The sequence below is a fragment of the Biomphalaria glabrata genome, chromosome 15 (assembly GCF_947242115.1).
Source record: "Biomphalaria glabrata chromosome 15, xgBioGlab47.1, whole genome shotgun sequence".
In the NCBI taxonomy this organism is placed as follows: domain Eukaryota; kingdom Metazoa; phylum Mollusca; class Gastropoda; family Planorbidae; genus Biomphalaria; species Biomphalaria glabrata.
This window is the reverse complement of record NC_074725.1, coordinates 2249312-2264605: the sequence shown is the minus strand read 5'-3', so window position 1 is coordinate 2264605 and position 15294 is coordinate 2249312. Positions and strand designations below refer to the sequence as shown.

General features: G+C 33.8%; 1 protein-coding gene across 1 annotated transcript; it reads left to right on the top strand.

The window, feature by feature from the left end:
• Positions 1 to 3888: 3888 nt before the first annotated feature.
• On the top strand, positions 3889 to 10902 carry LOC106069726 (emopamil-binding protein-like). Its single transcript, XM_056012913.1, has 4 exons — positions 3889 to 4161; positions 5996 to 6065; positions 6567 to 6749; positions 8993 to 10902. Exons 1-4 carry the CDS (start codon positions 4000 to 4002, stop codon positions 9250 to 9252), a joined length of 675 nt encoding a protein of 224 aa, XP_055868888.1. The 5' UTR covers positions 3889 to 3999; the 3' UTR covers positions 9253 to 10902.
• Positions 10903 to 15294: the final 4392 nt, after the last annotated feature.

The following is a 15294-nucleotide window of genomic DNA, read 5'->3' as shown; positions in this document are numbered from 1 at the left end:
AAGTCTACATTGTAAGTCCCGCGTATAACTGCTGTAATTCACCCTCTCTCTCTCTCTCTCTCTCTCTCTCTGTGATAAGTTAGGATTTAGATCTAGAGATACATTTTTAAAGTCTACATTGTAAGTCCCGCGTATAACTGCTGTAATTCACCCTCTCTCTCTCTCTCTCTCTCTCTCTCTCTGTGATAAGTTAGGATTTAGATCTAGAGATACATTTTTAAAGTCTACATTGTAAGTCCCGCGTATAACTGCTGTAATTCCCTCTCTCTCTCTCTCTCTCTCTCTCTGTGATAAGTTAGGATTTAGATCTAGAGATACATTTTTAAAGTCTACATTGTAAGTCCCGCGTATAACTGCTGTAATTCCTCTCTCTCTCTCTCTCTCTCTCTCTCTCTCTCTGTGATAAGTTAGGATTTAGATCTAGAGATACATTTTTAAAGTCTACATTGTAAGCCCCGCGTTTTTTTATCAGCGCAAGTAAATCTTAGGTTTGATTCAATGGAATAATAGCATAAGAAGTCAACACCCAGACTTTCATTGTAGTCCATGGGACGAGTAGTCTTACAAAAGGTTCTGCATAGGCTGTTGTTAAGTCCACCTGAGTTTAAAATGTGTCTAGCCTTAACCCTTACAAAACAATGGTCAATTAACCCTTACAAAACAATGGTCAATTAACCCTTACAAAACAATGGTCAATTAACCCTTACAAGACAATGGTCAATTAACCCTTACAAGACAATGGTCAATTAACCCTTACAAAACAATGGTCAATTAACCCTTACAAGACAATGGTCAATTAACCCTTACAAGACAATGGTCAATTAACCCTTACAAGACAATGGTCAATTAACCCTTACAGGACAATGGTCAATTAACCCTTACAAGACAATGGTCAATTAACTTTTGCAGAACAAATAAAAGCCATGGATATCGTTCTTGGTCTATTTATGATGTCAAAAAAAGCGATTTAGTTTTCAAGCCCCTAACCTTATTAATTTTTAAGCTTTATTTTTAAAGATTTTTTAGGTCTTACATGATTTGAAATGATTTGATTTGAAATGATTTGAAATGATTTGATTTGAAATGATTTGAAATATATGGGCCGTAATTATCAACGCCATTAGAATGTTTAGATCTAAAAAAAAAAAAAAAAATAGAAAACAAATTGTCTGAAATTACAGTGCTCATTGCTCACGAGTGTTACCGGGTTATACGTTCGTCCAGTTATCTCTCTTTTTCTTTACATATTGAATATCTTGAACTTTTTGTCGGTAATTTGACTGTCGTAGATCTGTTTATTCGTTTTTGTTTTTTAGGAAATCTCATCATTTGTGCTATTTATTTTTAGCTTCTCCATCCTAGGAATCCGTGGGCCTGTCATTCATTTTATTCATAATCTATTAATACCAGTAACACATAAAAGGGAAATTACTAGCTATTGGGTGGTACGATGTGGCTTACCTCCCTTCCCGATACAAAATCACATTTTATAGAATCCAAGTCGTTTTCACGACAGGTGTGTGAAACAAGATCAAGTCAAATCTTTTTCTCTTTTAATATGGCTATTCTCTTTTTCACGATTCTACTCGACTTTATCATGACTAAACATGATCTTATTTCCCCTGGCTGTCTCCTGGCGAATTTTACGTGAATAAAAATAATATAATTTATATCAACATTAATTATACAACATGCAATATTATTGTAAAACTCAAAAGCAATAGGCGCCAGCGGGTCAATTAAAATAACGTCAATCGTACGATACACTAAATATGTTAATCCTTTAAGTTCTACATCTTAAAAAGTCTGTGACAAGACTGATAGTGATATGATAAATGCAAATTGCGGGGCCCCTGCCAGGCGCGGAGCCCAATTCGGAGCAGTCGGTAAAATCGGCCTAAGCCGGCCTTGCCTTCAAACTAGAAACAAAATCTTACAAGCAAAATAACACATGCAGAACAATTACAATACAGTAGCCTACATATTGTTGTCAATAATATGGCCGTTAGCAACCAACATTACTTAGGCAAGGTACTATATGTTTGGTAACATTACCTATATAAGATCTACTACAGCATTGAAGCGGACGAGCCCGTTAGCGTAATGTGGTACAGCAGCGGTTCTCAACCTTTTAAGCTCGGCGACCCCTTTTTACAATCCCCCACTCTGCCGCGACCCCCCCCCCACACACACACTCACACATACAGCAACAGAAGAGTAGACAATACCAATCCATATTTTCGATGGTCTTAGGCGACCCCTGGCAAATCGTCAATCGACCCCCAAGGGTGTCGCGACTCACAGGTTGAGAACCCCTGTGGTACAGTATATATATTCTACGCTTACGGCTCCTGGGCCGCGTCTGACACTCGCCCTGGGCCCCGCGTACTGCTAAGGCCGCCTCTGTGTTGTGTTTATCGGTGGCGTAGCTAGGATGGGGGGAGGAGGGAGAGACTTTGAAAATCCCCCGAGCCCACACTTGAGGGGGGGCACCAAAATGAGTGTTTTTTTACAATAAAAATTAAATATTTCTCAAAATGCAGGGGCCCCAAAAGAGGTCAAGCCCCCGGGCCCCCAAACGATGAAAGCTTTCTTTTGCTACGCCCCTGGTTTATATCATTATTACAAGAAGTGACGTAATAGGCCTATATTCTCTAGCTTCATTTCTTATTCTCTTTGATAGGACCGCTTTCTTTCCTAGTGTATGGAATGGATACGGCACCTAAATAGGCCCTACGCTTGTAAGGGTCGATGGCTATAATAATGATATATTATTGTTCAAACTTATTCAGATCTAGATTATAGTTTGCCCTTGCACGCTAATTTCTTATGACGCATTGATTATTTGTTAATAGCACTATATAGGTTAAATTAAATTATACTTATTTTCTCATTATGGCATATGGTAATAATTATCTAGTCTAGTTCGGCCCGGGTATTTCTACACAATCCGGCCCATCCAATTCTAAGCCTACCTGTCCTCAAAGTCATTCTGTTACGTTTGACAATGTATCGATATGCATGCATACAGTGAACTCTAAATCTCTATAGGCCTACAAATATAGGCCTTAAATTATGTTGCTTTTTAATTGCTAAATGAGTAGGCCCTAAAAGGATGAAGCTAACTAGTAGCAATATCTACGGATGAAGGCTATCACAATATTGGGAAAATGTGTTACATTAAAATCGTATTACACTGTAGAGTCTGTGAAAGTTTTTTTTTTTTCTAAACACAACGCTCAGAGGGCCTTTTTGTAATGTTTTATAAAAACTTAAACAATTTGATGCGTGGCATCCATACGGCTCTTTCGTAGCCCTACCAGCCCATTTTGGGTACATTTGCCCTAATGCCAATATAGCCAGTCCGCCCCTAGATTATATCCTACGCATTTATCATTTAGTCATAATAAGGTTTATCTTCTAGTCCGAAGATTAGTGAGGAGTGCAGTATTTCCCGTGGATGCGCAGCCCCAGCTGTGACCTGCATATTTGGCCACATCCAGGGCAAGCATAGGCTAACCATTGTCCGCAGGTGGTCGACTTAGATTTTCTTGTCATCGTCTGCGTTTGTCCTGGGCAGCGGATTTTCTTTTGGTCATAATCATTTGTAAATCTAGATCTAATAAGTCTAATACGAATATTCAATATCTATTAATTTTGCCAATTAATTACGTTTAGATTTGCGCTGCGTATCAAATCCGAGTAACGTAGATCTATAGGCCTATTTATCTATATCTACAATAAATAAATTAACGGATATGTTTTGAAAGAAATTTGTGTTCATTTTCGAAATGTGATTAACATATAATAAAGATCGATAGATAATTAGATCTATATATTTATATATATATATGTCTATGGTTGTTAGCAACATAAAATGTTTACCGGAAAAATAAAATAAAAATACGGATTGCACTGGAGACTAGCCGGTAGCAGTTAGCGGTTGCTCAAAGCAACTTATCTAACTATTTTACTAACAGTAACATCTTGTTAGTTGCAATGGCAATAGAAACAGTGTCTCTAGTCTCGCTGGCATCGTGCGCCTTGTTTGCAACGTTATCTGTTGTATTAGGGCATTTTGTTCTTGGTAAAAATGTGCGCTCAATTGAACGATGGGTTCTTACCTGGATGGTATACGACGCTTTAACGCATTTCTTATTGGTAAGTTTAAGAGTTTAAGGTTACCGTAGAATCAAGAATTATTGAATAAAGAAAAAAATCTAATCTAGATCTAGATATAGACTCTGTCTTAAATCTTGATCTATCTTGTCATGGGTCTAGATTGACTCGATGATAGTAGATCTAAGATTAGTAGATCCATTCAGTATAAGTAAAGTATAGATTTAGAATCTAGTCATGGCCTAGTCCTAGTCTAGAATCTAGATCCTAAAGTTTAAAAAATTTACATTATTTTAAATACTTAACTGCTAACTGGGACTTCACATAATGTAATATTGTTGACAAAATAATCTACTGTAGTGTTTTTAAAACTTTTAACAATGACGATGTGCTCCCCTAAAAGAAAAGTGTGTCTATGGAGCACTAAAATAAAAGTTTCCCTTTCAGACCTTGTGATCTGTGGTGCATATGATGTTAAGGTCATCTGTTTCTATGGCCAACGGTTAACTAGCAGGGTGTCATGTGGCCAGCACAACCACCAACCACCTTTACTTTCCCAACTAGGTACTTATCAGAGTTGATTGGACTCCCGTGCCCCTAAAAATCCAGAAATTTAAAATCCCAGTCTTCACTGAGATTCAAACCCAGTACCTCAGGTTCGGAAGCCAAGCGCTTAACTACCCCCCCCCCCCCCAATGGAGCACTAAAGGCTCTCACATTGGTTCTTATTTTTTTAATTCTGCTTTTCTTGCATGTATTTAGAATTTGTTAAAGAATCCCAGTTCATGTAATATTGTAATGAATGTTCATTTCAACTTAACTTTTATTTCTTTCATACATGATTTAACATTTTTTTCTCATACTAGTAAAGGTTCTTTCTTGACTTAGTATTGGAAAGGCAGCAGGTCCCTCCTCCCCCGGCTGCCCATCTAATATACTATAGGGGTCTGGAAGCCAGTAGTTTTTCTGCTTTTCAGAAATGTATTCTTTCTGCATCTGTTTAATGTACTTTTTCTTTCATTGCTAAGAAGGTTAAAATAAAATGGGATGAGATAGGCCTTTTTTCATGTCATGTGTTTTCTTTTCATCAGAGCTGAAAATGCATTCTGCAGGTGTCTAAAGCAAACTGTTTATCTTAGTAAAAATAATATGCAAGGCAAAGTAGGTCTAATTAAGAATAGAGGCAGCACTGGTTAACACTATTATGCATATGAGACATTTGAGGAAAACAAAATTTAGCACACATACATTTGTTTTGGGCGTCATTATCTTTATGAGCCTGACCCTTTTTTTTTTAATCACACCGAATTCGACAGCATAATGATGTATGACATTCAATAGAAAATCGACTGCTCTGTCATTAGAAAGTTGAGAAGAATGTGATAGTAAAGATGTTTTGAAATATATTCTTTGAGCCAATATTGTTTGCGAATGCCTGTTGCAAAAAAATGGTATATATATACATTTCTAAAGTCCCAATTAGAAGATGAAAGGATATCTTTAAAAAAAAAAATCAAAATTTTTTTTTTAACATGTCATTTTACTTGTGACTTAATATTCAAATTTTTTTTGGTTTGCTAACAGCGCTCTATAAATTAAAAAATAATTATTATTATTAAATTTGGATTTAAATCTAAAATGAAATTTTATTTTTGTCCCTTGAAAAGTAAATTTACAGCTTTGTTCCCCCTCTTCCTCCCCGATTTTTCCCTCCTTGTTAGGACATTGCTCTAACAACCCCATCTGTGTCTAAGGAGGTGCTGACCACAGTTTGAAAATGATGATTTACTAACAAAGAAAAATAAAAAATTACACAGCAATAGGCAACACTTTCACACATTTTAAAATGTTTATTAATACTTTTTTTTTTATTTAGGAGGGACCTTTTGTTATCTTCTCCTTGGCTGGAAGTGTCAATGCGTCAGAGAGCACCCTCAGTTTACTTTGTAAGTGTTTATGTCTTGTTATTGTTTTAATAGTTGTTGATCAGCTCTTCAATTCAAAAGATATTTATATGCCTGGTCCAGTGGCGTAGTTAGGAATTTGCCATCATTTGGGGTGCCGGAGGGGCTTGACCTCTTTTGGGGGCCCTGCATTTTGTGTAATATTTAATATCTAATGGAAAAAACACTCATTTGGGGGCCCTACCTCCCCCAACCCTAGCTATGCCTCTGGCCTGGTTGTGTGGCATGTGTTCGTGGCTGACGTCTTGATGATCCCAGGTGCAACCCTAGTCTACTGCCTACCCATTGCAGTCCTGCAGGACGTTTGGGCTAGGACATGAAATAATCATCAATCGTAAAGGAACGTCCCAAACTAACAAGTCAATTTAAGTTATTTGTTTTTGGTTGAGATAAGATTGTTTCAACAGAAATAAGATTTTTTGAATAGAAATAAGATTATTTCAATAGAGATAGGATTGTTTCATTTGAGATTTGGTTTTTCAGGGAAAGAGTATGGAAAAGCAGACTCAAGATGGCTTTACTCCGATCCTACAATCGTATCATTAGAGATTTTGACAGTAGTCCTGGATGGTCTCTTGTGTTTGGTGGTCATTGCTGGCATTATGACAAAAGGCTACTACCGTCATTTCGCACAAGTCGTTTTGTGTGTTTGTGAATTGTATGGAGGTCAGTGATAATAATTACTTGTTTTTGAAAGGATAAAGAAATTTCAATTATTTTCAATATTTTTATTTCTATTTACATTCCTAAACAGTTTTGACTTGTAAGATTAGGCTGGACCTGGAGGCACGGTGGCTGACTGGTAAAGCGCTTGGCTTCAAATTGAGGGCCCCTAGTTTGAATCCCAGTGAAGACTGGGATTTTAAATTTCTGGATCTTTGGGGTGCCTCTAAGTCCACCCAGCTCTAATAGGTACCTGAAATTATTGCAGAAAAGTAAAGGCTGGCCACATAATACCTTTGCTAACTGTGGGCCACAGAAACAGATGACCTATATAATCATCTGCCCCTTAGATCACAAAGTCTGAAAGGGGAACTTAACTCTTCACTTACTTGGGCTGGACTTCCACCTGATGATTAGCAAAACATAATTAAAGCATAAAATATGTTTCACTCATTGGCTTTGGAAGTAATGAATATTTAAACAGTAAAATACATAAAACATAAAAAGATATGTGTTGTTTAACTTTTACTTAGAAGAGCAAAAAAATATATAAAAAATTTCAATAATAGTTTGACAGTATATATGTAAATGTATGCAATGGAACTAAAACTATATCAAAATAACAAGCTAGTCATTAAACATGGCTATATAATAAAAAAAAATGGCAAATTTAGCCAGGTAACACTCCGGATTGGTGTTTGATAAAAATCTGATAGTTGATGCTTGATATATAATTTACAGACACACATGGTGACATCCTTGCTATTCGTTGCATTTGTGAGTTAGCATGCTGCATAACATATGCTCAATGCGCAACAGTCCAAAACTTTGTATGGACATGTGAAGGGAGGGGCTTTCTAGGAGAAGATGTCCGTACTGCGAATCCAGCTAAGCCTGAGTTGGGACTTTTTTCCCCTTGATAGGTAGCCTAGCAGTCATGCCACTCTACCTTACTGCCCACAAATCTCCAAACCTTGTTTCAGTAACTTGGTCACCTACAAATTTCAAAAGACTATAAGTAGCTGTTGCAACAATTCCCAAGATAAGACAATGGTGATATTAGATTTTCAACGGCTGTTTTCATTTATAAGAAATGAAAATGAAATACTGACAGAAAAATAAACAACTGCTAGGTGCTTGCGTGGCGTCTAATGCAAATAACCAACCGGAGGTGACTATCAGAGAAATCCAATAACACAGGCGAAAGGCCAAACAATCAGTATAAGTTAGTCAATGCAAGGCCAAACAATCAGTATAAGTTAGTCAATGCAAGGCCAAACAATCAGTATAAGTTAGTCAATGCAAGGCCAAACAATCAGTATAAGTTAGTCAATGCAAGGCCAAACAATCAGTATAAGTTAGTCAATGCAAGGCCAAACAATCAGTATAAGTTAGTCAATGGAAGGCCAAACAATCAGTATAAGTTAGTCAATGCAAGGCCAAACAATCAGTATAAGTTAGTCAATGCAAGGCCAAACAATCAGTATAAGTTAGTCAATGCAAGGCCAAACAATCAGTATAAGTTAGTCAATGCAAGGCCAAACAATCAGTATAAGTTAGTCAATGCAAGGCCAAACAATCAGTATAAGTTAGTCAATGCAAGGCCAAACAATCAGTATAAGTTAGTCAATGCAAGGCCAAACAATCAGTATAAGTTAGTCAATGCAAGGCCAAACAATCAGTATAAGTTAGTCAATGCAAGGCCAAACAATCAGTATAAGTTAGTCAATGCAAGGCCAAACAATCAGTATAAGTTAGTCAATGCAAGGCCAAACAATCAGTATAAGTTAGTCAATGCAAGGCCAAACAATCTGTATAAGTTAGTCAATGCAAGGCCAAACAATCAGTATAAGTTAGTCAATGCAAGGCCAAACAATCAGTATAAGTTAGTCAATGCTGGTACAAAATGTCGAACAAGAAGTTTAATAGTAATGAAGGGAACCACCGAATGTCAGCTAACTCTCTACGTTCATAACAAGCTTCCTATCTCTAAGGCTCTAAGTGGTTTGTTTACATCGGCTGATATTTCGCTCTGTCTAAAACCTAGTCTTGTTTTTACTAGTCACTTCATTGTCTCTAGGTCAAAACTTCCCCTATTTCCGAAACAAATAATTAATTCCTAATTGTGCCATAACACAACATAAAAATTATAGCAGGTCTTTCCATGCAGGAGTTACTAAAAAACAATATTAATTGAGTTTCATCATGTGTTTGATTATTTATATGTGTGACGTAATGCATTTCAGGTTGGATGACCTTCTGCCCTGAATGGCTGAGCGGCAACAAGAACCTAAACACAAGTTCATTCTTGTATCTCTGGATCTATCTGATACTCATGAATGGAATCTGGGTTGTTGTGCCAGCTCTCCTGTTGATTCAGTCCTGGTATGAGATGAAAGATGCATTCACTCTGAAGGCTGACGCTGACGGCAGGTCAAGGCAAGACCGAAGAAATGATGATAAGTCCTCTTCTTCAGCCAGTGCAAGAAAGAGAAAGGATCGATAAGTTGCTTCACCTGGTAGCATGTTAGTGCTACACTTATCTTGAAATGTTTTCATAATGTATGCTGGCATTAAGCGAAGCCATGACCCATGCAATGAACGGTCATAAAGTTCACATTTTATTAATGAAAAAAAACAAGAGAGGAGGGAAAGAAAGGGTAATAATTTGTTTATTTTAGATTTTGTAAATGCATTAATGAATTACTGAGTAGAGGGACCTATGCTAGTTCTGAATTGATCAGATTCTCTCATATCGTGTTCTGATGAGTGCATTTAAGTGAAAAGTTTATATTTTAAAAATATTTTCAATATTTACTATTGAATTGAAATGTTCAGTTTCCTTTTCTTGGGTCTCATAGAAATAATTTTAATCAAACGTAGAAAAATAATTAAAAAAAAAACTGCTAGTATTTGTTTAGAAGAACATTCAACTTGGCACATTTTAAAGTAAAAATAGTTAACTAGCATAAAAAAGTGTTGTTTTATCCTAAAGTTACACACAAAGAAAATACTTATTGTTGTTCCCCATGTAGAAACAGAATGAAATTAAAATACTAGTAAATCTAGCTGTATTTTAGTGGTGTACTGTGTTTTAATTTCTGTTTTGCATTGCCAGGAAAACATCTGCATAAACGTGTTAGCATGTCATGACAACTACTCGGTCATTTCCCTTAGAATGTCACACGTTTAATTGTTTATCGTAGGGGCTATTATGTTTTTAATTTTCTTGTTTGACGGTATTGGAGTTACGTTGATTTATTCATATGTTACATTTATCAGCAGTTAATAAACTGAACATTTTGATTTTAAATGAAATGTTACATTTGGTTATCTGTTCTTTGTGTGTTTGTATGTGAAAATGTTTGTGTTTGATTTAGAAAACTAAATTTATTTAGGTTTTATGATATTGTTTTTTTTTTCTGCATTTTTAATTTCTAATCTGATTGAAATGTGATTAAAAAAAATTTAAGTTGCAAATTCATCTCGGTTTCCATTACATAATGCAACAGACTTCATTCTAAAGAATGATTATATTAATTATTATATTTTAATTGAAGCTGTACAAAAAATGTGAATCTATGCCAAGTTTTTTTTTTGTGCATCCAGTCTACGGAAATAGGATTCATTCATAAGCAGCAAAGTATTTTTTAAAAAAATAATAAATTTTGTGCACTTTTAGTGATTTTGATAAGTTAGAAACTGATCTTTCAAAACGGCATCTTAGATATTTTGTCTATTTGGAAATTCTTTACTTTCCAGTTTGCATTACATCTCAACATTTCTTTATATTGCTTTCCTTTCTTTTTCTCCCTTACTCTAAGTGGAAACCAACAGAGTAATGTCAGTAACTTTATAAAAATAAAATGTGATATGCATTAATTTTTTTTCTAAGTTTTTGTTTTTATAATAGAGTGTGGATGTAATCACAAAGAAGGCAAATTGAAAATGTTTAAAGAAAGGTGAGAAGTGTGCTGCTTCTCATCATATGATTTCTTCAATAGCCGCCGAGTGTTCTTGTTCATTCTTCACATTCTCATGTCGTAATTAAATTCAATGTCTCCTCTCACATGATCAACAATCTGATTCTATGTTTAAGTTTTAGTTTGCATTGAATTTTGTGCATGTTGCAAGTATTAAATTGAAATGCATTTTATCCTGTTTTGCGTTTTTTCTTTTGAATTTTCTCAGAATTGATTTTAAATAATGCTCAATCATTTTTAGATTTACAAATTATAAAACAACAGTTTCCACTGTTACCACACTGGCAATAAAAAAAAAAAAATAAACATTACTTCAGGAAGCTGTCTTTTATTGAACACAAAATCTGTTTACAAATAAATTACTTGTGAAAAAAAACAAATGTCGGTTAACACATTAGAACAAAACTTTCAAGATAGAAAAATAAAATGTAACAATTTCTTGAAACATATCCAAATAGAAAAAGGAAAAAAAAAAGCATGCTACAAAAATAGAAAAAATTGTTGGGAATACATGAAATCAGCAGAATGTGTAGAGCACTAAAGAGAATAAATCAGATCTTTGGTACAAATTGATTCTTAGTTTAAATTGATAGAATGTTTTTAGTTTAATATAATAGCCTACGAAATGTAACATTTTACAAAATATGATACACATGTTAACTGATCAGATAATTTGAAAGAATAATAAGAAAGAAAAAACAGTATTAAATGTTGAAAATTGCAAGTGTGAAATTTAGAAAGTTTTTGTCAAAATAATAGAGTTTGACAAAGTTGGTCTGGGTATACAAATCAATTGCACCCCCTCACCCCCCCCCCCCCAACTGAAAAAATATATATTCTGTAAAGAGTTGAAATTGACCAGTTCAATAGAGCTTGCAAGACTTAAACATGATCAACTATAGAGTCTATTTTTGTATATAATATGTACACATTGCATTGGCTAATTGATTTTTTTTTTTATTTCGTGTACACAGTTGAACAAGCATACCATCTTTGCAGATAAAGTTATCTTAATCATACTGACTACAATAATTAGATGACAAATGTCTTTAAAAGACTGGTCATATCAGTTGATACTAATAAAGTACAATGTTTAAGTAATTTTACAGTAAAATATCAAGTGATGCTTCCTTTAATGTAGATCTTCGGAGTCATTGATCAGCAAAAAGCAAAGCAACATGCTCAGCCGTCAAGAATATTAAATGTAAAATGTTCAGTTCCTGGAAGTCTATTTGTTATGAAAACTTTTTAAAAATGTGCTTTCAATAAGCTCTTATTGTACACTTGTCAAAATATCACTCACTAATTTTAACCAAGCTTTTAACTTATTTTGTGCAAGACTTAGATCAATAAGTGACTATGTTTCATGAATGACTTAAATCAATAAGTGACCATGTTTCATGAATGACTTAAATCAATAAGTGACCATGTTTCATGAATGACTTAAATCAATAAGTGACTATGTTTCATGAATGACTTAGATCAATAACTGACCATGTTTCATGAATGACTTAAATCAATAAGTGACCATGTTTCATGAATGACTTAAATCAATAAGTGACCATGTTACATGAATGACTTAAATCAATAAGTGACCATGTTTCATGAATGACTTAGATCAATAAGTGACCATGTTTCATGAATGACTTAGATCAATAAGTGACCATGTTTCATGAATGACTTAGATCAATAAGTGACCATGTTTCATGAATGACTTAGATCAATAAGTGACCATGTTTCATGAATGACTTAAATCAATAAGTGACTATGTTTCATGAATGACTTAAATCAATAAGTGACCATGTTTCATGAATGACTTAAATCAATAAGTGACCATGTTTCATGAATGACTTAAATCAATAAGTGACCATGTTTCATGAATGACTTAAATCAATAAGTGACCATGTTTCATGAATGACTTAAATCAATAAGTGACCATGTTTCATGAATGACTTAAATCAATAAGTGACCATGTTTCATGAATGACTTAAATCAATAAGTGACCATGTTTCATGAATGACTTAAATCAATAAGTGACCATGTTTCATGAATGACTTAAATCAATAAGTGACCATGTTTCATGAATGACTTAAATCAATAAGTGACCATGTTTCATGAATGACTTAAATCAATAAGTGACCATGTTTCATGAATGACTTAAATCAATAAGTGACCATGTTTCATGAATGACTTAAATCAATAAGTGACCATGTTTCATGAATGACTTAAATCAATAAGTGACCATGTTTCATGAATGACTTAAATCAATAAGTGACCATGTTTCATGAATGACTTAAATCAATAAGTGACCATGTTTCATGAATGACTTAAATCAATAAGTGACCATGTTTCATGAATGACTTAAATCAATAAGTGACCATGTTTCATGAATGACTTAAATCAATAAGTGACCATGTTTCATGAATGACTTAAATCAATAAGTGACCATGTTTCATGAATGACTTAAATCAATAAGTGACCATGTTTCATGAATGACTTAAATCAATAAGTGACCATGTTTCATGAATGACTTAAATCAATAAGTGACCATGTTTCATGAATGACTTAAATCAATAAGTGACCATGTTTCATGAATGACTTAAATCAATAAGTGACCATGTTTCATGAATGACTTAAATCAATAAGTGACCATGTTTCATGAATGACTTAAATCAATAAGTGACCATGTTTCATGAATGACTTAAATCAATAAGTGACCATGTTTCATGAATGACTTAAATCAATAAGTGACCATGTTTCATGAATGACTTAAATCAATAAGTGACCATGTTTCATGAATGACTTAAATCAATAAGTGACCATGTTTCATGAATGACTTAAATCAATAAGTGACCATGTTTCATGAATGACTTAAATCAATAAGTGACCATGTTTCATGAATGACTTAAATCAATAAGTGACCATGTTTCATGAATGACTTAAATCAATAAGTGACCATGTTTCATGAATGACTTAAATCAATAAGTGACCATGTTTCATGAATGACTTAAATCAATAAGTGACCATGTTTCATGAATGACTTAAATCAATAAGTGACCATGTTTCATGAATGACTTAAATCAATAAGTGACCATGTTTCATGAATGACTTAAATCAATAAGTGACCATGTTTCATGAATGACTTAAATCAATAAGTGACCATGTTTCATGAATGACTTAAATCAATAAGTGACTATGTTTCACCAATGACTTAAATCAATAAGTGACCATGTTTCATGAAGGTGACACTTTTTCTTAATTGCACATAATCAGAGGAAAAAAATAAGCTACATTTTTAAGAAAGTTTCATAAGTCCTATCACCTAGAAAATATTGAATTATACATTATGTGGGCAACTTCAAATACACCAATCAAATATAGGTATAAATGTGGATTATTTTGACTTCTCTTTTTAACCTTTAAGTGCAGCTTTTTTTTTACTCCTGTTTTAATAGTCTAAAGATCTGTTAATGGGTAAATGAATGGTAGTTAAAGGCTATTTTAAAAAATTCCAATCTCATATCCAATCTATTTTAAATAATGTGTCAAGTCTGTTGCTACTGTGCTGAAAGTCAACATAATTTCTGAACAATCATGCTAATAAATTTAAAGGCCAACCTGGCAACACTAATACTTATGCTATTATACAGATTATTGTGATTCATATCACTTGATATCATGTACTAAACTTCATTAATTTCCTTATGAAAAACAAGTTACTTTAAATTTGAATTTAAATTACATTTGAATTTGAAATTAAACATTTTCAAAAGCTAATTTGGTCAAGCTGGCAAATGTGTATGACTGAAAATAAGGTTATGGTTACATCCAGACCTGTACACCAACTCTCTTGACCTTTAAGGCCTGCCTTCTTTCTTTAGACTCTTGATATTAGGACTCTCCAGACATGTACTTCCTTTACACATTCAGGTTGTATCAAACATTTGCAGATGATATCAAGGCAGTGTTGGTAAAGTTTCAGACAATTTAACTCAGTATAAGAAAGAAATTATGTAAAAAAAACTATATTTAAAAAAAAACTATTAGACATTAACTGATAGAAAAACATAACTCCATTAAAAAAACAACTATAAATGGAATACCAATAATTTAAATATATTTATATAAAAAACTAGATTATGTCATAAAAAAAACTTTTATGGATGATCATGCTAAAGCTCTAAAAAAGAAACTCAGATGAAGACCATTTTAAATATAATATAGAAATGAAAACTTATTTCTGCTTTTTACAATGTAACAAAACCCTCTTAAAGTATGCACTACATTACTCGAAACAGATGTACATTAACAAAACATGATTTATATCCTATCTATAATGTTCTTTGGAAAAGAACACCAAACAGCTCCATTCTGGTTAATAAATAAATAAATAATTAGTTGTGTGTCAATGGAATAAGCTTTTTACTGGGAAAGAAGTAATCTAGTCATGCATGTTAACTCTGCTGAGTCACTGCTTTTCCTGGCTGATTCAGACAACCTATGATATAATGGCACTAGGGAAGAAGGAGCTTTTGTACGAATTAGTCTTAGCTTATGGAATAAAT